Here is a 24,859-nt window from a genome sequence, read left to right as displayed (position 1 = left end):
AAATGACATAGATCCCTCAGGCATAACACTGGATACCCGTGTTGACATTAAACCATTGATGATTACTCTCTGACCCTGACCGATCATTTGGGTCCATTTAATTTTACTAATGCCTAACTTACGGTACCCACTTCTTTGCTAAAGGTTAGTATGAGCTACTTTACCAAAATCCAGGTAAACTATTATTAACATTTACCTGATCTTTAATTTTGTAATTCTGTCAAAAGGGCAGTAAGAGTAGGGTATCATCTGAAATCATACTGTCTTGGGATCACTGATTCCTTTTCTAAATGTTTGCTAGTATTTTTTTTAATAAATGGAAACTAGAATTTTGCAAGGCATCAAAGCCAAGCTCAATGTCCTATAGACTATATTTTTATATATGTTTTTTATTTCCTATAAACTGTATTTTTCCTTCAGAAAAAAGCGAATGACCGTTTGATCTTTCCCCTGTTCTTGCTTTGTTCTATTCAGTTCTCTGCAGTCTTTCCAATATCACCGACCTTGAGTGACTTAGCAGTGACAGCTGTTTCTCAGCCATAGGGTGCAGTTGGTTTTGACTGGTGTTCTCTTAATGCATGCTCATCAACTCTGTTAGCCATTTTTACTCCCTTTTTTCCAATCCAAAAGCTGTTCTTTGTAGCAGGGAAAGCAGAAGCAAAGTAAGAATTGACCAGCTCTGCCTCATTGACGTTCTCCCTGAGGAGTGGTTCTGTCCTCCCAAATCAGCTTAAAAAACCCTTTTTAAAGACCATTATCCTCACAGGACTATACAGTAGCAGATTTCCGTAGTCATTGAATGGAAAGAATACTACGTAGCTCAGGTAAGATGCAGCCCCCTCATCCCCTTACGACTATGTATCAAGTTAGTAGGTCAGGGTATAGTGACTCATGGAGCTGTCTGCCAAATCTGAAGAGCATCTCTGTTATGGGTGGGCCTTTTGATGACCAGGAAGCCCCATATTTCATGGCCTGAGGCCACAGAGAAGTTTCACATTAACTGTGTGGCTTAAGCTTTAGCTCCTTGGGCTTAGGGATAGATTCCTTGCTTTTTAGATAAAGAACCAGCCTGGTAGATAACTGATTCTTTCATAATGTTGCTCCCTTCGGACAACTCTTGTATTTCTTTCTCATCTGAATCATTTCCACTTAGTTGTTTAGGATTTCATTCATGAGTATCCTATCCTTCCTTGCTAACTTTCTTCGTAGAACTTTAATCAGAAAGATACCTGTCTATTTTCTGAATCCTTTGAAATCTGCTCTCCCCAAATTTCGGGTGTATGTCATACTATTGCCATTTTCATTCTCTTATCAGACCCTAGGAGAAATTATTAATTACGTCTAAAGTTTCCATCATTTCCACCCTAAGTTGTTTTCTCCGTTAGTAAGAATTGGATCTAGAAGAAAATTTGCTTTTTTTTGGTTCCTCCACTTTTCGGAGGCTAAGTTTATTAAGATAGGTCAGAGATTTTTTTAAGCTTTGATTTTGACAGAGAACTTTAGCAGCTATCTGGATGATTTAAATCCCCCATGCCTAATATGACATTTTCTGTGCCAAATATAATAGCACTTAGTTTCCTGAAATCTTCATCTCTCTTTTTTCTGTCCAGGTGGCCTTCACTATAGTTTAATGAAAAAATCACTTCTGTTTTTCTCCCTACTATGGTTCCAATGCTACCCTCTCCATCCCAAACATACCTTTAAGAAAAAATTAGAGGTACCTATTCAGTATTCTGTTTATAGCTCTCATTCCTATAAATCTAAATGATACCTGTGAAGTCCAATTTGCCTCCTTGCATTCAGATCTCTGGTTCTATTTGTTTGGGCCTAAACTTTGTGATTTTATGCATAGGCATTTGATCTCTTGGGTTTTTTCTTCTTTTTGTTTTATTTTTTAGTAGCTCCTCATAACTTGGATTTTGCCTCCTGTGAATATCTGGGCATCTCAACTGTTACTGTTTTTCCTTCATTCTGGTGACTGTGTAGTCTCTAGCCTGGTAGATACAGGAAATTTTCTCCATTCTTTCCAGTTTTTTTTTTTTTACTAGATTTGCAAGATAGCAGGAAAATATATTACTACCAGTCTCTGTTAGGTATACAATATTCCTGGCCAATTTTAAACCATGGTTTGAAAATCCAACTCCCATTCTCTAAGATCATGTTAGTCTTTTGTTCGCTACTTGAAGTCCACTTTTCTGAATAATTTGCATCTGATGGGCAGCAGTAATTAAAATACCACCTGTGACTCTATGATCTTCAGTTTCTTGCTCTAGACATCTTGGTTATCTAGGTTCCTTCTTGCCATACTGTTTATGCCCACAAAAATTACTAAAGGTGGGCAGTGATTGGCCTTTTAGATAAGTCTTGGGAGTTTCTCAGTTATGTTTTAGATTCATGCCCTGAGAAGATAACCTATATTTCTTTTGCTATCAGGTTGAAAATTTCTGCCCCAGTACCTCTGACTTGGGAGTTATCAACAACCATGACTCTTGTGTTTTGTTTTGTTTTTTCTCTGACTCTTAATGATTTCTTACCCAAGAAAACGCTTGCTAATCTACTTTATCATTCCTTGGAGGAGTACCTGCTTCTGGCTCATAGATCCAGCTCCTCAGATTTATTTGAAGGAGGGAAGAACCTCATTTTAAAAAATTTATTTTAAAGATCTAAGTGGGTAATAATCCTTGTTCTCATCCTTCTTTGAGACATTATCCTACTCGTCAACATCCTGACAGGTCAGGTTTCTCTCTTCTGCTTATTTAGGTCCTTTTTCTACTCTTTTTTTTTTAAATGGTTGACGATAATGTGGAAGGTAAAGAGGCATTCCTCAAACCGTTTTATCTCCTCACAAAGGAGATGAGCCTACCTTTTGAATACAGATGGCAGGCACATTGCTGTGACTAATACAAAACCATACGTTTGGTGCAAGTCAGTTTTGCTTTCATCGTGACTGATACACTCAGTCTTTCTTCTTCACACTTCTTTTGGATCTTTATAGCTTATTCCTAAGCTCCTTTATCACCTCTTAAGAACCTATCATCCATATTCACTTCCTTTCCTATCACTCACTAATCTTTTATTTTATTTTTACTAATGTTTACTTAACTTCTCTAGCTTACCTTCTCTATCATCTCCTTGGGGCAGTTAGGCAGCATAGTGGATACAGCCCTGGGCCGAGAGTCAGGAGCTAAGTTCAAATGTGACCTCAGACACTGTGTCCCTGGGCAAGTCACTTTACTCTCTTTGCCTCAGTTTCCTCATCTAGAAAATGAGCTTAGAGAAGGAAAAGGCAAACTACTCTAACATCTTCATCAAGAAAACCCCAAATGGGGTCATGAGGAGTAGGACACAACTGAAATGACTGAGCAAAAACCATCTCCCTGAGTCCTTTTTATATCCTTCCTCTCCAAGCTGGTTCTTGTTTCAGCTTGAATTCTCCTCTAGATGAGCCCCCACCCTTGTTTAACTTCTTCTATTTGTTTACTCAACTTGAGTAGACCTTTCAGCAATTCAGGTCATAATCCATCCACACCTGCCCTTCCATCCTCTGTAAAGCTTATCTATATGTTCTGAATTCACTACTTAAGTGGTCTTTCCTTGCTTTTTCTTGATGTTATGTGAATGCCACTGGAGCACTCAGGCTGAACTATTTTCAAAATAATTATCAGGGTAAATTCAACTACATTTAATTGTGCTAGGTAAATACATTTTTCTTATTCATAGATACCTCAATAGAAGTTATCTGGAAGTGGTACGTTCAGTGTTTATGTCTTCAACTTCTTCTGCATCTGGAGCTAGTAGGAAACGTACCATCAAAGATTTACAAGAAGAGGTGTCAAATTTATACAACAATATTAGATTATTTGAAAAAGGAACAAAGTTCTTTACAGGTACATTTAATATTGTCTTTGATTTAATTCTCAGTATTTCCTTTGGAAGCTACGTTCAATAACTATCTTGTTTTACAGACGATGCACAAACCAACCTTGCCAAGCACTTGCTGAAGACTGTTTGTACGGATATTACTAATTTAATTTTCAACTTCTTAGCTGCTGACTTAATGATGGCAGTAGAAGATCCTACTACCATAACAAGTGAGGTATATTAATCTTTTTGCTGCTCCAGAAGAAACACAGTGTGTAGGAAATTATTTGGGGGTAATAACGCTGATTTTTTTTACATTAACCAAAGATTACCATCGATTAGATTAATAATAATAACTATGAATTTGGGGTTACAATATATGCTTTTTTTCCATCTTTAAAACATATCCTAACCTTCTGTTGTTTACTCTCTAGGTAAGGAAAAAGATTTTAGTTAAACTGTCAGAAGAGACTAAAGGTCCTCTCACAAAGCTCCATAACTCTCTGAATGAAAAAGTAAGTGAAGTTTGAAGTTATTAGTATTCTGGGACTAGAAGTCTTTGTTGACATTAAACTACTATGATGGTGCTTTATAAATATTTGCTTTATTATTATTAGTGAAACTCTGCATTACCAAGAGTTAAACTACTTTAATATGTTAAAATCATGTTTGACATTTAAGCAACTTAAAAGAGACAAAGAGATAGATACAGGGTTAAGTTTTAAACCTAAGCAACAAAAGTTTAAAACAGTCCAAGTTTTTTAAAAGAACAATAAATTATGCGTTCTGACTTCTTTGTTCTTTTCTTGAACTCTTATTTTTATGTATTTCTCTAATAATGTACATATAGAATAATGTGTGGTATTGTGTGCCTTTCTTTAGAGCTTAGACGACTTTCTTTCTTTCCTGGATTCTGCAGCAGATGCTTGTGATATTATGGTGAAAAGAGGAGACAAGAAAAAAGAAAGGTATCACCGGATTCATGCATCTATGGTTAACATTTTTTCTAACTGTGCTTCTTAGGACAAGAATGATGATACCCATGCATTTTATACTTTTCATGCATTTTATTAAATGCAATAATCTAGTTGATAAAGCCCAGAAATCTTTCTATCCTGATCTACAACTTTCTTCATCTACTTTCTAGAATGAATTTTAGCATCTTCAGCTCTTTATTCATATGAGATTCTCCTCCCTTCCTCCCCCCCACCCCCACCTTTTGAAATGTTACAAGATTAAGTTGTTTAGGCAACTAAAAGACTAAAAATTAAAGCCAAAGAAAGCACACATTTTAATGGGGAGCAATAAAAATTGTCATTGCAAAGCAAATAAAGCTTTGTTACTGTTAAGTCATTTCAGTCATGAATTTCTGTGACTCGCATTTGGGGTCCATCTTGGCAAAAGTACTGATGTGGTTTGCCATTTTACAGATGAAACTAAGGCAAATAGGATTAAGTGACTTGCCCACGGTCATACCGTTTTGAAGGGTGAAAGATGAAATGACTGAAGGAAACAAAGGTTTGATCTGAGTTTATTGCATTGCTAGCCAGGCGGGAACAGACTTCCTCAGCTTAGGCCTAGACCCCAAATACAGGGGGAGACCAACTTTTATACCTTAAAAATAATTGAATAAGGACATTTAATGAAAAGGAAACAATACAACATTTCTAATTGGATGAAAGATTAGGGACTTTGCCAAGTTGAGAGAGGGAGAGTTAAAAGGTATAGTTCCCTGAATTCAGAAAAGGAGTGTCCTACTTCGCAAGTATCAGTAAACAATCAAAGGAACATGGAAACAATAATTGGTTAATCAGTACAGGACTGGTTTTCGGATAAAATGCATGAATTGCTTGAGATGTACAATTTTGAGAAAACTCCTTGTATCAATCTTTGGATCTGAATGAGTATCTGGTCAGCATAGCCTAGGTCCTTGGATAAGGATCTCTAAGCAGCCAGAAGTCCAGGCTCCCAGCCACTCAGGACTAGCTCAAACAATGCAATAAAGTTTTCTCACAGGTTAGAATTGAATAGGAACAGAACTAAGCTAGCTCCAGAATTAAGTCACAAGATTGTGTGGTTAGCCCAGTTCTCACAATTAACAACATTGTTGTCCCAGTCCCCTCGAGAGCTAGTAACTGTCTCAGGCCAAATTTGAACTCAGGTCCTCTATACACTGTGCCATGTAGCTGTCCCCAAGCTTTTATTTTACATGTGATAAAATAAAGTAGTATAACTAATATTTTTTCCCCCAGGCAGGTGCTATTCCAACACAGACAAGCGCTAATTGAACAGCTGAAAATTACAGAAGACCCAGCTCTTATCTTACACCTTACCTCAGTTCTGTTGTTTCAGTTCTCAACTCATTGTATGTTACATGCTCCTGGACGGTGTGTACCACAGATCATTGCTTTTCTTAGCAATAAAATACCAGAGGTAGGTATTCATTTTAGTGTATTTGAAATTTTATCCCACAGGCTTCAGATCAGGACTAATGGATAGAATGATTTCTTATTTGCCCTATACATCATCCATATTATTAATATGTCTTTGCTTTGCCCAATTCAACATGTCTAAGAATGTCTTTAGTGACTCCAAAGATTTATTTTAAAAATGAAATAGGCAGCCTATTTCCTTTTCTGTCAGTCACTTTTGTCAACTTCCCTTAACTCTTTCCACCTTAGGATCAACATTCTCTTCTGGTCAGATACCAAGGCCTAGTTGTGAAGCAGCTGGTTAATCAGAGTAAGAAAACTGGACAAGGAGATGACCAGATGATAAACCAAGTAGACAGAGAAGATGCTAATAATGCCATTCGAAAGGAACTTCAGGAAATTTCCAGCTCTGTCAAGGACCTTGTCCTCAAATCCAGAAAATCTTCTGTAACAGAGGAGTAATGATTTTAATTTAATTTGAAATTTTTCATATAGTCAGTTATTTTCTTAAAAAAATAGTTACAAAACACTTCTCAGTTGAGTGTTTCAGCATTGCCTTCTGCAACCACTTCTTTTTTTTTGAGAAGCTATGTGAAATCTCTCCTACCAGCATATACTGTATGTTTTTATCCCAATTGTCTGGTTATGAGATGTCTCTTTTTGAAATGTGTTATCCAAAGAAAATTTCTCTCAACATTATAACTAGCAGTTAGGATTTGCAAATTTATCATTGTCTTTTCAAATTCTAACTGAATAATCCCTTTTCTTTTGTCTTTTCTTCCCTCGTAAAGTCGTAATGCTAGATTATACAAGTGACATTTGCAGTTTCCAGACATTGTAAGTAGTGTATCAGAACTTCAAATGTGTTCTTTTTATGATAGGTTTTTTGTTTGTTTTTTTTTGTGGTGGGGGCAGGTTTAAGCTTTTTGGTGTCAGCAATGAGGATTTCCTAGTATCATTATTTGATTGAGAATGTCTCAGATCCAAAAGCCAAAAATACTCTGCTAGATTTTGATTGCATTTTTTTAGGCCACTGTATTTGTTTCTAACAATTACAGGATCTTATGTCTCTCCCATGAATGAAAACTTGAATGTATGCAGGAATAGTAAAGGTGCCCTTGTACGGCTTGCTGTGTCATGTCCTCAAAGTCAAGTTGCTGCCTACAGAGTGGAGCAAGAAGCACAGTCAGTGTTGGCAGATGCTGGTCACCAGTCTCCTTGTTCCCATTGTAGTTTTGGTGTCATTTAAACTGTTACTGTAATAAATCAATACACGTTTTTAAAAACTTGGGGCAGTTTTGTAGCCACAAATTTCATTTTAAATACTTTCAAGAAGTGTAACTTTTCTTACATTAGCACTTACTTTGTAGTCTAATTAGCCCCACAATTTGCTGAGCATCTCTGTCATTCTCAAGAATGGGAGGAACCTCTGTTTATATATATTTTCTCAAGGTAATTTAATCATTTTGACAATTTTGTGGGATCTAATGGTAAAAATCACAAACCACAGATACTTTAGTGTTTTCCAGTTAGCCTGATTCAATCTGTTACATAATGTTATGAAAACACTAGGCTTTCTTTTACTCCATCTATTGTTGAAGTAAAAGGCAGTTGACAGCCTACAGACTTACATTCTATTGATACATTGAGTAGAAACTAATTCAAGGTAAGGGATATTTTCATATGACTGATAGAAAAATAGCAACTCCTCTGTGCTCACAAACATTATATATTCGTTTATATTTTGGTTTACTCTGCTTCAAAATTATTTTGTGACCACCATACAATTTAAATAATCATGCCAAATCAGCATCTAAGTGCATGTGTGAGTATCAAGTAATGCTATTACTGTCACTGACAAAATAAAAAGTTGGAAAGAAAAGGTAAGAATATTTTTACTGCCTGTACTTTTCATGTTCAAACGGTGGTCTTAACTATTCTGATTTTCACCAAAATAAATGAAAATGTCATCTTTAATATGTTGATCTGGTTTTTGTAAATCTGATTTTAATAAAATTGAAAGAATTAAATGTCTTAATTTGTCTCCTGTGAACTAAGAATTTATGGTCTTTGTTTTTAAATGGTAATTTCTATTTAGTTCTGCTTATTTTACTTCTCATTGTTTGTTGAATTATTTTACTCAGCACTGAGTCAGAATGATTATCAGTTTATTAGTTATAATATGTTAGAGTTTTCAAATTATATTTGAATTCTGAAAATGATTAAAGAGATTTAACAAGAAGCTAATGCTGTCAGTGGCAGCTAACTTTATAAAAACTTTGTAAGTCATAATAATTCTTTTCAGCTTAGCAGACCACATCACGATAACTCAGACCCAGCGTGTATTCGAAGTGGTTTGTGAAGATTTGCTGCTACCTTTTAATGTCATAGTTTAACAGAGAAAAAGTCCATAAAATGCCTACTGCACTTTTTCATTTGATTTTGACCATTTGTTTTTTAAAAAATTTAATTTGATGAAACTTAGAACTAATTTTCATTTCTTAATGCTCTATTCTAGTTTAAACAATTTTGAGACCACAAACTTTACTCAAGTAAAGAACAAATGTAGAATTCATCTTTCTCATATAAATTTGAATCTGTTCGTTATAGAGTTAGGAAATGTGACGCAGATAAACTTGCAAAGATTTTCCCCCCTTTTGTGCAAAAACTTTTTAAAATTTATGAGGATATTTTTAATTCTTTGATTATGGACTTTTATCCTAGCCAGAGATCTAATACATAATTTTTTCCCCATGTTTTATACCCAGTGCCAGATCTCAAACTACACTACACAGCATTGGTATATTAAACAATATGGTATGCAACTTACAAATTCTTTTGGGATAAAGACTCAACTACTTGACAAAAAAAGTACTAAAAATTATGAGTTTGAAAGAAATTAGATCACTGTTACTAGTTTTACAACTGTTTTACTTTGTTACCAGAGACTTTTCGTGATGGAGTAGTGTATAAATGTTTTTAATGCAAAAACAAAATGTCCACAAAACTCAGAAAAAAGAAATATAGAACCACCTAGAAGTAATTAGTACTGAAACACTTAACTAAAACCAAAGCAACTGAATTTTTTTTTTACGTGAATTGACTACTGTTTAGATAACTAACATTGATTCTATCAATTACTCTAAAATACAGACTATTCATAGCATTGACCTTACTGGGGCAGCCTGGGCCTTGCAAGTCAAACTACCCACCTACCTTAGTCTATCTTCCCTTTGCCTTTAGCTCAAATAGCACATAACCCTGAGGCCAAGAGCCTTGGAAAATACAGTGCACCCCCAAGCCATCATTGTGGAGAAGCAACCTACTTTTCTTCATCGTATGAGCATAAGCACCCTTGGAGTGGCAGCACCTTCCAGACTGCTGGTCGTGCCTACCCATCATCTGAGAAAGCAACTCCTGTGTAGAGGGAGGCTAGCCAACCTAGCTAAAGAAGTAGGACATACTGAGGAAGAATCAGGTGCCAGACAATTTGAACCACTACCATTATCTCCTTGTAGACCCAAATTTATACAGTCTGATGCCTGTAATCATCCTTGTAAGCAACACCTGTGTTAGATGTACTTGGGCCCCTTTCCCTCTTTCACTGCTGGGGGAGTTGACAAATTTCCCAAATGAAAACAAGGCATTGCAGCCCCAGCATCTCTGAAACTGGTACCTGCCAAGGGCCTCAGTGCTGTGGCACCAGCTTTGGAGATGCAGAGAGAACATTGTATGGCAGGCTGTGCAACAGTTCACTAAGCCTGAGGAAGGACAGCATCCACCTGGGACCAGTTCTGGCCACCCAAAATCAATTGGGGCGGAGACCTAGGTTGTAGAACTGTAAATTGCTCTGCGTGGAAGAATGCTGAAACACAATAGGGGAAAATAAAAGACCAAAGTTACTAAAGATTTCAGGAAGAAAAAGACCTTAAACTTAAGCAGTTAAACAAATATGGAAAACTAACAGTAAAGGAAAAATGACTTCCAGATCTAGTAAATAAGTACAGTCACCTAAATTAGATAAGTAATGCAAAACAAAGGGAAAAGATCCAACTTTTAGTAAGACTGAGGAGCCTGTGGAATTTGAACAGAATATGCAACCACAGTAAGCTGTTCCTTACTGGTTCTAAAGAGAGAATTATGAGAGCAGAATTTCTGGTCTGCACAACAAAAGTTATGGGCAGAACAGAAATACTGGAATGTGCAATGGCAAGTCACCCCAGAAACAAAAGAACAATAACTTAGGAATGCAAATACACAGAAGTCAAGGACAATCTAGAAGAGAAGCCAAAAAATCAGTAACATTAAGAGTATTCTCACAACTAACCATATAGAGTGTTCTCAAAGACAAAATGATTAGACACTATGTAAATCCCTGAAGAATGCAACAAGACAAAAAACCTTAACACTACAATGCAGGAATTAATGAAGAGATCCTTTCCCTGACCCTAGAAAATGAAATAACAATTTAAAGAATTCATAGTTTGCCTTCAGGGGGAATAAAAGGCTTCAAACCCCAAGACATAGTGGTTTAATTTGACAGTTCAATTCACAAACAAGTTCCCCAGCAATCAGGAGAAAGGACTAAAAAAACAAAAATTTCAAATAATATTATTCTGCACTCAGCAGGAAATGGAGGAGTGGATAATGTGTTCCAAAGAGCAGCGGAACTCAGGATGCAGTCCAAGTGATCTAGCCTGAAAATAACGAGCTTAACAACGTAGGGTAAAAGATGGATGTTCAATGATAAAGAAGCATTTGAAACATTTTTAGAAAGCAAACCAAAAATAGACTATTTGCTTCTTGAACATCCCACACAACAAATACAGGAGTGAATAATTACAGTAGCCAAGGACAGCAGCAACCACAGAGTAACATCAGAGACATTGCTAAGAGATTCCTTTCTCAATGTACACAAGGAAATAAGGGTGAAGGCAGTTGGAGGCAACAGCAAAGAGGCCGTTAGGGGCATTATAGACAAAATCTGATGACACCTTGGCTACGGGTGAATGGTTGCATCTTTTGTGGGACTACATTACAACATGAGAAGTTATGTGAAAGGGGAGGAAAGGAAGTGAAAAATCAACTGGGTGGAAAAAGACTAATCTAGATAATGGAGAAGAAAAGGAATTGTCAAGATATTAAGAGCCAGAGGTATGGCCCAGCAAGCAAGCTGTGCCCTGAACTTGGCATAACAACAATCCTTTGTGCTCACCCTCTGGCAAAATCACATAATTGTATTGCTTTGACCAGCACCACATGCTCTCTGAACTCAGACAAGCACTTGCTGTATCTGTGTTCCAACCATGAAGCCCTGCTATTAATCAAATTTAGCTTGTTGCTGTTACTCCGCATTCTCAGGGCTACAAGCTCATTTGTACCAGCCATTGGTATTTGAGGTTTAACCACACTAGAGCAGATTCCCCCCGGGGGAGGAAGAGGGAGGCTGGCGTGTGTCTAATTTGCCTCCTTGCTTGCAAGCCATTTCCCTCGCTTTGAAATTAAACTGCTATTTGAATCCTGACTCTCCTTGGCTGTGGCCATACACAGGTGAAAGGCCAGTTTGGTCTGGTTGACATTGATTGGTGTCAGAAGTGGGATCTTTACACATACACACATACATATATAATTTGTTTAATGGTAGCTGTCTCCAGAGTGGGAGAGAGGGAAGGGGAAAAAGTTACATGATAACTTCACTATTTAAAAGGAAAAGCAAGTAGTGCATAATAGATTTGCCATTTCATGTGCAATACTCTTTTTCTATTTTACTTTGTTATGGAAATGCTTGTTCTATTTCTTAAATTGAGAATTTTTAAAATAATGGGAAATTAACAAAAATTAATAAAACATTTTAAAAAACCAAATTACTCTAAAAAATAGAGAAAACATTTTATGAGACAAATATCATCCTAATACCTAAACTAGGGAAAGAAAAAACATGGGGGAAAAAAAAGCTAGAGGCCAATATCATTAATGAATATCAACTCAAAAACTTTAAACATAATACTTCCCAATATAATACTATCCAAGAAATTATCCTCAAATGGAATTTATAGTAGGTATGAAAGGAAAACATCCAAAACCACATGATCATCTCAATAGGTGCAAAAAAAAAATCTTGAACAAAGTACAACACTTTTGTACTTAAAACCCCTACAAACATATGCGTAGGGTTCCTTTTTTTAGATATAAGAATCATCTATTTAAAACCAAAAACAAGTGTCATATGCCGTGGGAGTGCACTAGAACCATTTCCAAAAAATAAGAGCAAGGGAGATGCCTACTATCCCCACCATTATTTGATAAACTTTTGGGACTCTTAACAGTAGCAGTAAGACACTTGGGAAATAAAGGAGTAAAGAAGAGATAAAAGTATCCTTGTTTGCTGCTGATAGGATGGTTTACTTGGAAAATCTTAGGGAATCAGCAAAGATACTAATTAACAGCTTTAGTAAAGTTTCAAGTTACAAAATAAATCCTCAAAAGTCAGCAGCATTTCTATATAACAAAACCCAAAAAGCAGTAATAGGGAAAATCCCAGTCCAAATCACCACAAAATGCACAAAATTATCTGGGAATCAAGCTCCCAAAGCTCACGTGCACACACACATGCATACACAGTTATATACATTCAATTAAAAGTGCTTCTTGAGAAGAAATAAAGAACTTCGTAACTAGCTGAAGGAATATTTAGTGCTCATGGTTAGGCCATACCAATATAATAAAAATAACAATTGTTAGGTCGTTTCAGTCATGTCCAACTCTTCATGACTCCAATTGAGGTTTCAAAAATAATTTACATTTTTAATGCCATTAACTAAAGACTACTTTGTAGAACTTGATAAGATAAAATTCATTTGTAGAAACAATATATCTAGAATATCAAGGGAAATGATTACAAGAAGTACGAATGAAGGGGGAATAGTACTTCCAGAGCTCAAACTATGTTATAAAGCAGCAGTCATCAAAACCATCTGGTATTAAAGAATAGATAGATGAAACATGCTTGGTAAGACAGATTCAGAAATGATACAACTAAACAACCCAGTGTTTGATGAAGTGAAAATAACCTAAGAAAAAAATCCTTATTTGATACATCTTACTGGGAAACCTGGAAAATAGTCTGGAAGAAATCAGACTTAAGCCAACACCTCGTGCCAAGTTCCACAATGCAATTCTAAATGGACATGTGATCTTAATATTAAAGATCATACTGTACAAAAGTTAGAAGAGAAAGAGAAACCCCTCATGGCTATAGGTAGGACGTATATTCTTAAACAAGAAAACAGGTAATTATAAAAATATATAATTTTGATTACTTCAAACAGAAAAGTTTCCACACAGATAAAATTAATGCACCTAAGATAAGGGAAGCAGTCAAATAGGGGAAAAATGGTTTGGCATCTAAAATATATAAATTGTGTGTGTGCATGAGTAATAATAGATACTCCACAATAGGTAATGATCAAAAGAAATGAAAAAACAATTCTCAGAAGAACTGCAAAATATTCATAACCACATAAAAGGATGCCTAAGATTAACGCTTGTCAAAACAACCCTGAGGTTTTATCTCACCCTGCAAATCAGCATATGACAAAAAATGACAACAGTCAATGTTGGAAGGTTTGTGGAAAGACAGGCACACTAATAAATACATTGTTGTTGGAGCCTTTTTGGAAAGCAGTTTGGAATTATGCAAATAAAGTGACTAAAATTTTTGAACTAGATTCAGTTACTGGGTTTATGCCCCCAGGAGGACACTGATAAGAAAGTCCCATGTACTCCAAAATATTTATAGCAACACTTTTTGTAATAACTAAGAACTGGAAACAGAGTAGATAGATACCCAACCATTAGAGAATGGCTAAACAAATTTCAGTATATTAATATGATGGAATATTACTGTGCTGTTAGAAATGACTTGTGAGATGAATACAGAGAAGCATGGAAAGATCCATATAATTAATGCATAGGAAAGTAAGCAGAACAAACAATATAAAAGCAACTAAAACGGTGCAAGTGGGAAAAACAAACCAAAAATGTTTTTAAAAAACTAACGAAATTAAAGATCACTCAGTACTCAAATGAAAAGATATGAGAAGACACACTGCCCCCCCCCCTCAACTATCCTTTTGTGGAGATGAGTGGTCCACTGGTCTCAGACATTTGCATATGTTTTCAGACCTTTACAATGTACTAAGCAGTTATGCTGATTTTTTTTCTCTTTAAAAAATTCTACTTGTCATGGAATGGATCTTTGGCAAGAGTTGGGAGAAGGATACTTGTAATAACAATGATGGCGAAACAAAATATCGATAAAAACTTACTTTAAAAAATGATTTAAGTGGACCAAGTATACGTAACCACTTTATGTTGGTTATACAACAGGTAGCCGCAGCTGCAAATTTAGATTGACTTACAGATTTTAAAAAAAGCAAAAGCAAGCCAGAGATTCATTTCTTTTTTTTTTTTTTTTTTTTTTACTTAAAACAAATTTATTATAATAAGATTTGTAACAGCATTAATACAAACACACTAGCATGAACCTGTACAAAAAAAGTATGTATATTTGGCAGAAGAACTGGAATGACTTTGTAATTTGTAGAATGTCAAAGTGAAGTTTCATTTTCTATGTGACTGCAATGGTTTCATGAGTGCTTATTGAATATTGTATTAGACTGAAGAATCCACATAATCTCTGGTTACCAATGTAGGAGAAAGTTAACACTTGTCAAATTGAGATTTCTGATCTTAAAAGAGACTTCTCTAATATGGTTTGGTCATGGACTGATACTATTATCAAGAGTTAGCATGTTTGTCTGAGACACAGAAATAGCAGCCATAATGATGGTATACAGTTGAAACATTAATAATTAATGAAACTTCAACACCTTCAAAAGGAGTATTAGCTGCTAAAGAAATGAGTCCTGAAGCAATTAGAGGAAAGGCCTGGGTAGTTACTGATGCAAGAAAAAGAAAACAGGAAACCAAAGTCAGTGATCCTATCCTGGAAAAACCTGTCTGGATCCAGGGCCTGGTTATGTCATGGCTTTTTTTTTTTTTTTAATGCAATTTATTTATTTAACATATTTGGTTTTCAGCATTGATTTTCACAACAGTTTGAATTACAAATTTTCTCCCCATTTCTGCCCTCCCCCCCCACTCCAAGATGGCGTATATTCTGGTTGCCCTGTTCCCCAGTCAGCCCTCCCCTCTATCACCCCCCTCCCCTCTCATCCCCTTTTCCCTTCCTTTCTTGTAGGGCAAGATAAATTTCTACGCCTCATTGCCTGTGTATCTTATTTTTTAGTTGCATACAAAAAGTTTTTTTTTTTTTGTTTTTGAACATCTGATTTTAAAACTTTGAGTTCCAAATTCCCTTCCCTCTTCCCTTCCCACCCACCCTCCCTAAGAAGTTGAGCAATTCAACCTAGGCCACACGTGTATCATTATGTATAACCCTTCCACAATATTCATGTTGTGAAAGGCTAACTACATTTTGCTCCTTCCCAACCCATCCCGCTTTATTGAATTTTCTTCCTTGACCCTGTCCCCTTTCCAAAGTGTTTGTTTTGATTACCTCCACCCCCATCTGCCCTCCACTCCATCATCCCCCCGCCTTTTATTTTTTTTTTTATCTTCCTCTCTCTTCTTTCCTGTGGGGTAAGATACCCAACTGAGTATGTATGGTATTCCCCCTCAGGCCAAATCTGATGAGAGCAAGGTTCACTCATTCCCCCCTCACCTGCCCACTCCCCTCCTCTCCTAGAACTGCTTCCTCTTGCCACCTCTATGGGAGATAATCCACCCCATTCTATCTCTCCCTATCTCCCTCTCTCAGTAAGTTACTCTCTCATCCCTTAATTTCATTTTATTTCTTTTAGCTATCTTCCCTTCATCCTCAACTCACCCTGTGTCTGCTCTCTTTCTTTTACATATATATATATATACACATACATACACATACATACATATACACATAGATACATGCATACATACACATTCACTTATATATATACATAAACATATATATATGCATATATATATATGCATATTCCCTTCAACTACCCTAATACTGAGGTCTCATGAATCATACTCATCATCTTTCCATGTAGGAATGTAAACAAAACAGTTCAACTTTAGTAAGTCCCTTGCCATTTCCGTTTCTTGATTACCTTTTCATGCTTCTCTTGATTCTTGTGTTTGAAAGTCAAATTTTCTATTCAGTTCTGGTCTTTTCACTGAGAAAGCTTGAAAGTCCTCCATTTTATTGAAAGTCCATATTTTGCCTTGGAACATGATACTCAGTTTTGCTGGGTAGGTGATTCTAGGTTTTAATCCTAGCTCCATTGACCTCCAGAATATCGCATTCCAAGCCCTTCGATCTCTTAATGTAGAAGCTGCCAGGTCTTGGGTTATTCTGATTGGGTTTCCACAATATTCAAATTGTTTCTTTCTGGCTGCTTGCAGTATTTTCTCCTTGATCTGGGAGCTCTGGAATTTGGCAACAATATTCCTAGGAGATTTCTTTTGGGATCTATTTGCGGAGGCGATCGATGGATTCTTTCAATTTCTATTTTGCCCTGTGGCTCTAGAATATCAGGGCAGTTCTCCTTGATAATTTCCTGAAAGATGGTATCTAGGCTCTTTTTTTGATCATGGCTTTCAGGTAGTCCAATAATTTTTAAATTATCTCTCCTGGATCTATTTTCCAGGTCAGTGGTTTTTCCAAGGAGATATTTCACATTGTCTTCCATTTTTTCATTCCTCTGGTTCTGTTTTATAATATCCTGATTTCTCATAAAGTCACTAGCTTCCACTTGCTCCAATCTAATTTTTAAAGTAGTATTTTCTTCAGTGGTCTTTTGGACCTCCTTTTCCATTTGGCTAATTCTGCCTTTCAAGGAATTCTTCTCCTCATTGGCTTTTTGGAGCTCTTTTGCCATTTGAGTTAGTCTATTTTGTAAGGTGTTGTTTTCTTCAGTGTATTTTTCAGTATTTTTTTGGGTCTCCTTTAGCAAGTCATTGACTTGTTTTTCATGGTTTTCTCGCATCCTTCTTATTTCTCTTCCCAATTTTTCCTCTACTTCTCTAACTTGCTTTTCCAAATCCTTTTTGAGTTCTTCTATGGTCTGGGGCCAGTTCATGTTTTTCTTGGAGGCTTTGGTTGTAGGCTCTATGACTTTGCTGTCTTCTTTAGGCTGTATGTTTTGGTCTTCTTTGTCACCAAAGAAAGAATCCAAAGTCTGAGACTGAATCTGGGCGCGTTTTCGCGTCCTGGCCATATTCCCAACCAACTAACTTGACCCTTGAGTTTTTCAGTGGGGTATGACTGCTTGTAGATTACAGAGTTCTATGTTCTACGTTTGGGGGGGAGGTGCCAGCTCTGTCAGAGCCTCACTCCTCCTTCCCCAAGGACCCCCAGTCCAGACTGGGCTCAGATCTTCGGCAGGCTGTGCACCCCTGCTGTGATCCGCCACTTATTTCCCCCCACCAGGTGGGCCTGGAGCCGGAAGTAACAACAGCTGTAGCTGCCCCACCTCCGCTGCCCCCGGGGCTGGAAGCCGAACCGCGAACTCCTTCCACTCCCGCAGCTTTTCCCACTAACCTTCTCCGCAGTCTTTGGTGTTTGTGGGTCGAGGGGTCTGGTAACTGCTCCCGTATTCAGGGCGCTAGGGCCCCCTCCGCCCGGCTTCCGGTCTGGATCGTCCACGCCGCTCAGGCTGGGCTCTGCTCCACTCCGTTCCCAGCTCCCAGCTCCCAGCTCCCAGCTCCCAGCTCCGTGTGGAATAGAGCTCACCCAGAGACCATCCGGGCTGTCCTGGGCTGGAGCCCTGCTTCCCTCTGCTGTTCTGTGGGTTCTGCCATTCTAGAATTGGTTCAGAGCCGTTTTTATAGGTTTTTGGAGGGACTCGGGTACGGAGCTCACTCTAGTCCGTGCTTACCAGCCGCCATCTTGGCTCCGCGCCCCCAGAGATTCATTTCTAAAAGCTGCTTATTTAGATCCTAACTCAGCATAACACAGTAAAGAGGATGCTGAACTTGGAGCACTTACCACCTCAGGTACTTAGTAACTGTGACCTGAGCAAATTACTTAATGCCTCTGGGCCTCAGTCTCCTAATGTGTAAAATGTAGGGTTTGGACTTCATTGTCTTTAGGTCCCCTCATAGCTTAGCTCCTTTGCTACAGCCCCTGTATTCAATTTCCTTTTCTAAAACCACCACTCTACGGAACTATCCCTACTGAAGCTTATATCAAATGGACTGGGAATATTGGTAGCAATCAATTAAGTTTGAATAATGTGAAATTCCACTTAATGTGAATTATAAAATATCAAGTCACACTTAATATGAGTTTAAAAATTCAATTAATGTGACACGTGAACTAGTCAAGGGTTTTAATCTAAATTGTCAGTCTGAACTAGCCTATTATTACATGTGGATGTAATGTGCTGTTGGATAACATATTCCTAACAGTTGTGTTAACTTTTTTTAGAAGAACCCTTAACAAAATGGACAAGAAGCATACTTTATATGGAAACTTCCAGCCCCCCAAAAGAAGAAGCTTGCTTATATCAGAGCAGAAATTTGATGTAAAATAGGACAAAACCTTGGAATGCCTGGGTTTAGGGTACAGAGTATTGTAAGGCATGCAGATGGAATAAAATAAAAGGCAAAGTTAAATCAGCTTTTTGAGGTTTGAAAACAGCTACAAGGAGCCTTTTAGCTGTATGGATTGAAGATTGCAATAAAAAATGTATTCATCCAAGCAGAACAGCCTTTCAGACAAAAGCTTTATATTTGTTCAATTGTTTAGTGCCCTCAATGAGGGCAGCTTGGAGGAGGTGCAGCTAGGTGGCACAGTGGATAGTGTCAGGCCTGGAGTCAGGAAATCTTATCTTCCTGAGTTCAAATTTGGCCTCAGACACATACCAGCTGTGTGAGCCTAGGCAAGTCACTTATCCCTGTTTGCCTCAGTTACCTCGCCTATAAAATGATCTGGAGAAGGAAATGGCGAACCATTCCAGTATCTTTGCCAAGGAAACCCCAAAAGGCGTCACAAAGAGTTGGACGGGACTGAAAAACAATCACAGCAACAGTTTGGAGGAAGGAGGAGAGTTTGGGGAGTACGAGTCGTGGAGAGGAGTTCTGTTTTCATTTGTGTTGAGTTTGAGATGCCGGTAGGTCACCTTTTACTTAATGATCCTGTGGTTTAAGTTTGACACTGAGGCATTGATAATTCACTCTTGGGGGGAAACCTGCTAAATTATGCAATCAGGTGATTTACATTTACATCTTTTCCTAACCTATATATGAACATGTAATGGAAATAATGGAATAAAACATTGCTAATTAATATTCTTCTTAGAGCAAACGCAAAATGGCTCCCTAATTGCTGCTTAGCTGCTCTTCAGCTGTTTGATCTGAAAGATGTGACCACATGTCTGATTCCAAATGAAACCAAAATGGTTTCAACTTTGCAACTGGTCACCTTTTATTATGGGGGCCATTAAGTTATTAATTACCCAAGAATTTTACTTAGACCAAAATTAGGGTCTAGAAAGGGAGCTTTAGAAATCATGCATTTCAGTTTCTTCATTTCTACAGATAAGAAGGATGAGGCCCAGAGAAATGAAATTCCTTGGCCAAAGGTTACACAGCAAGTTAGCAGCAGAGCCACGGCAGCACTCAAGCTCCCTGACTTCCAGTTCTTTGCTTTTTCTATGACCACATGGCTTTGAAATTTGTCTTGAATTTGAGATTTCTACAGTCAACAGTCTACAGTCAAGGCCAACTTATTTTCTCCACTTACCAATAAATGATAATGGCAGTAATCATTATTATTCACTTGGTTGATGATACTACCCAGTGTGGCCCTCCTGGTCTGTCTGGCTCTAAGGAAGAAAGACATGGCACATGCTCACAAGGATTTTAATTCACTCCGAACTTTTTGTTTGGACTGGACTTATGATTTAATTGGCATAGGGAATCTCAGTGAGGAAACTTCCTTTACAAATGCAGATCTGCACCTCTGCAGTTTATACTCTTAAGAGGGTTTCCTGAGGTACTGAAAAATTGCCAAGGTCATATTACTATATGTGTCAATGGCAGGACCTGAACCCAAGTCTCCCTGAGTCTAAGGTTGTTTGTTTTTTTGCTTTGTCGTTTTTTTTAATTGTTTTTTTAGCTCATTTATTTTTAGTTTTCACCATTCACTTCCATAAGTTTTAAATTTTCTCCCCCTCCTTCCCACCTCCTTCCCCAAAGATGGCCTGCAATCTGATATAGGCTCTACATATACATTTCCTATTAAACATATTTTAATATTAGTCATGTTGTATAGAAGAATTATAGCAAATGGGAGAAACCATGAGAAAGAAAAAAAAATAGTCTGCTTCCCTCTGCATTCAGACTCCCTAGTCCTTTCTCTGGATGCGGATGGCATTTTCTAGCATGAGTCCTTTGGAGTTGTTTTAGGTTAAACACCTTAATGTAATCCATTATGCCGCATTGCTTCCTATAACTGAATGATGTTAAAAATGACGTGGTAAGAATATCTGGCCACTTGTCACAAAACTGCATAGAGCCCTTCCTGCCTGCACCCCAGTGACAGCCGACCAGGACTCTATTTGCCTTAGTCCACTGGAGAAGGAAATGGCAAACCACTCCAGTATCTTTGCCCAAGAAAACCCCATGGACAGTATGGTCCTCAGGGTCACAAAGAATTGGACACTACTGAACAATAAGAATAAGCAGACCCCAGGCACCTTTGACAACCTGACTTTTCCAGCCATATTAGAATCCTTCAGGTACTCTGTAGTCTAGTAATAAGTGGACCTATTACTGTTCTTCACACATGAAACTCCAGCTCCCTTCGTCTCTTTTACAGGCGATCCTCTATTCATGGAAAGCACTCCCTCCTCAACTCTACCCCTTAGAATCCTTAGTTTCTTTATATAGATTTAGCTCGAGTCCAGACTTTATAGACTTAGCTACTTCTGCATGAAGTCTTTCTTGATTCCCACAGCTACCTTATCTCTGCCCCCCGCCCCCGGTTTTGTGTGTGTATATAACTATGCACACACATATTATAGTGAATATACGTGTGTATACATGTATGAGTACATATGTATGTGTCTATGTGTGCGTCCCCCCCCACCTCCCTTTAAATGTAAATGAAGGCAGAAACTATTGGACTTTTGCTTTTATGTTCCCAGCACATGGCGAAGTCCCTGAAACATACCAGGCACTTAAAAAATGCTTTTTGATTAGTTGAGTAAGCTAGTCATTAGTAAACTAGAAAAAATTACTAATATACATACAGTAGTTGGTAAAAAAGAAAAAAACTTTTTGACATGTTCTAGCTTATCTGACCATCTGCTTCCCTTTCTCCCTTTGAGGAAATGTGACCAGAGTGAAGCACATTATGCTCTCAAAGTCCCACTGTCATAATACAATTGGGTGGGTGGGGGTGGGACAAAGGATTGGCAACAGTAACAGCATACATCTGTCTCAGGCAAGGTATATAAGTTCCCTTGGTTATCATCCACTTAGGAAACATTCACACCACTCTGAATGGAAGTCATCAAGAGGAATGAGGACTGATATCTGGTAAACTGTTTATGAACTGTGCTATTCTGAAGCTAGAATTGATTTAGTTCAGGAAACTCTTCTACTCTCTAGACTTAAACTACTATTTTATTTTTCATTTCTTTTGCCTTAATATTCTAAAGACAAAAATGCTTTTGAGAAATTAAACTTTGTGTCAACTGGAATAGAGAAATGATTTGGAGAGAGTGAGCCTAGAACTATGTGGGGAAACAGAGTAGACGGAAGAAGCCCAAACCTAGAAAGGCCAGTGTCTGAGACAGTTGAACACTGATTCCTTCCCCCTCGGGAGTTTCTTTGCTGTGATGTGACGGCATTGTACGGAAATGTTATCTTTATCATCCACCTAGCATCTTATAGAACAAAAGGGGCCCACCACCTTAACAACTTCACAAACATATAAAATAGGAAAATTGACAGACCAAGAAGTCAAATGATACAATACTATAGTTTATGAAGTACTTAATAACATTTCTGGGAGGTAAATAATAAATGAATGAATGAGAAAGCACTGAGTAATTACTATGTGCCAAGAACTGTGCTGAGAATACAGGAAGCATTCATTTCCATTTTTCAAACACAAGTTTGGAGACCCTGAAGCTGGGCCATTTAGTCCAACACAAATTCCTCCGGAATCCAATAGCATTTTAATATCTACTAGGTATTAATGGGATACACATGTTTTCAAATACCATTGGTCTTTACATGTGGTAATACAGGATGAATGATGACAAGTTGTATCCAGAATTGAAAATGAGAAGAACATGACAAATTACCTTCAAGAAATAGAAAAGCTTCTTTAATGACCCCAAACTCCTCAAAAAAAAGGCCTATTTTTAAAATAACAATATTTTACAGGTATCATATGACTGGGAGATGGAACATAGTGTCACAGATAAGTAATACAGAATATAGACAGAATAAATATGAAATGATGGTGAATTAGGAAGCCCTCTTAAAGAAGGTGGTACTTGAAAGAGGCAGGTGAGTAAGGAGAGCATTTTGTAACATCCTAACAAGTGGTTATTCAACCTTTGTTAGAAAATCCCCAAAGACTGCAGCCTCTAGAGACAGCTCATTTCATTTCCTGATAGTTTTGTTAGGAAATATTTTCTTTCCCTAAAGCCTACATTTGCATCTCTGGAGACCCTGCCTATACCTTGGGGGCAGAACTAAAGACTGCTATTATATTCTCTATTGTCCAAGAATTCCTATAGTCTGAAGGTCTCAGTCACTATCTTTGGGATACTCTTCAGTTTATCAATGTTCTTCCTAAAACATGGTTCACAGAACAAGATGCTCCAGGTGTGGTCTGACTAGGGCAGAGTGCAGTGGGACTCTTCCCCTCTTTCATTTTGAACACTATACTTCTTTAAATGCAGCCTAAGGTTAAAGGAGCTTTTGTAGAGAGGTTGGGACTTTGCACATTGTTATGAAATGGTACTCCAGGGGAGGTCTTCCAAAACCTACGGGCCTGAACAATCCACTTGAAATGTAAGCACTTATTCTCCATATCAAGACTCCGTCCCTTTCTGCTTTTTTATTTCTGGCTCCTGCTTAGACTAGGAACCCTTCTTCTGGGTTCAGAAGCTCAGACCAGGATCTTATTCAATGTTCTTGCCACTGTTGCAATACTGATACCAATTTAAGTTCCACTAGCTCCCAGATTGAGATGAGATTAGATAAAAATATTGATGGAATGGTGAGTTTCTAGGTCAATCTAGGTCAAAATAAATTCCCTGGGAGTACCATGAGGTTATACAGGCTTCTCTCCAGGAAATTGGAATTTATATGTTTATGTTTACTATCTTCACTTCCTTACTACCTCAACCTCATGAGATCTCCCTCCTGATCCCAGTCTTGTACTAATTCTCTCAGAGGTTGCCAATGACCTCTTAACTGGTAGATCCAATGGTTTTTGACACTGCTGACCACCTGCTTAGTATTGTATACTTTTTGTTTTTTGAACAGATAAAAGAGGCCATTTTTTCCCTCATTTCTTACTTAGCCTTAATCACTGCATGGGTATTGCCTCAGACAGACTGAGATCTGTGAAAGACCTTAGCTTAAAAAGGCCACTGCTTCTGGGGCCATCTCTACTCGTCCTGATCTACATCTTGCCACTCCTGGACCCAGATGGCTCTGGAGGAGAGAGTGAGGCTGGTGATTTTGCACAGCCCTACCTCACTTAAATTCACTTGCAAATCAAGACATCACCTTCCTGATGTCATTGGTTTTCTTTGAGAATGAAGGACAAACAACATCAACTTTTAGGTCATTAGATGAGGATCTCAAATTTGGGGTGTCAACAGTTAAGTTAATGCTTATAGAAAGTCTAAAAGCTTTGTGGTTCATAGTAACCTTTGCCACTTTTCCTGCCTGCCTGAATCAAATGAAGGGCCAAGTGCCATTTTGTATTTTTCTTGATTTTGTGAACTACTATAATCAAAGAAATCATGAACTCGAGGCCAAACTGCTAATGATAAATGACTTTTGTTATGCCTGTGCCTCGAATTCACTGCTTCCTTATCTCTACCTCTTAGAATCCCTAGTTCCCTTCAAAGCACAGCTTGGTATCATCTTCTATGTGAAGCCTTTTCTGATTCCTCCCTGCTTCTAGGACCCTCCCCCCACCAAATTCTCTTGTATTTATTTTGTACTTGTATATGTACATATTGTTTCCTCTGATGAGCCACTTGAGGGGTAAGGTCTCTTTCATTTTTGTCATGCCCAGAGGCTAGCCCAATGCCAATCATATAGTAGGTAATTAACAAATACTTTTTAATTATTTATTTTCAATGCTTAGCTTCAAAATCAGACAGATCACATACTCTATCACTGGGACCTTAATCATAACCTTTCCAGTTTGGTAACCTGCTAGAAATTGTGCTCAATCCGGCACAATCATCTAGAACTCTAGGTCAACTTCATCTCTCATTAAGGCTTTGGCAATAGGA

At 37.7% G+C, this 24,859-nt stretch overlaps 1 protein-coding gene across 2 annotated transcripts in view; it reads left to right on the top strand.

The window, feature by feature from the left end:
- The window catches only part of UFL1 (UFM1 specific ligase 1), a 37,968-nt gene extending 29,637 nt beyond the window's left edge, over positions 1-8,331 (top strand). Inside the window, exons 14-20 of one of the 2 annotated variants that reach the window (XM_036766511.1) lie at positions 3,721-3,887; positions 3,966-4,096; positions 4,296-4,376; positions 4,744-4,829; positions 6,114-6,294; positions 6,543-6,751; positions 7,085-8,331. In XM_036766511.1, coding sequence (XP_036622406.1) covers positions 3,721-3,887; positions 3,966-4,096; positions 4,296-4,376; positions 4,744-4,829; positions 6,114-6,294; positions 6,543-6,751; positions 7,085-7,109 — 880 coding nt within the window. In that variant the 3' untranslated portion in view covers positions 7,110-8,331. Of the gene's footprint in view, positions 1-3,720; positions 3,888-3,965; positions 4,097-4,295; positions 4,377-4,743; positions 4,830-6,113; positions 6,295-6,542 lie in introns of both variants that reach the window. The other variant, XM_036766512.1, reaches the window with a different exon arrangement.
- Positions 8,332-24,859: the final 16,528 nt, after the last annotated feature.

This window comes from Trichosurus vulpecula, chromosome 7 (assembly GCF_011100635.1).
Source record: "Trichosurus vulpecula isolate mTriVul1 chromosome 7, mTriVul1.pri, whole genome shotgun sequence".
Classification (NCBI taxonomy): Eukaryota; Metazoa; Chordata; class Mammalia; order Diprotodontia; family Phalangeridae; genus Trichosurus; species Trichosurus vulpecula.
This window is presented reverse-complemented; position numbering and strand designations above follow the sequence as displayed.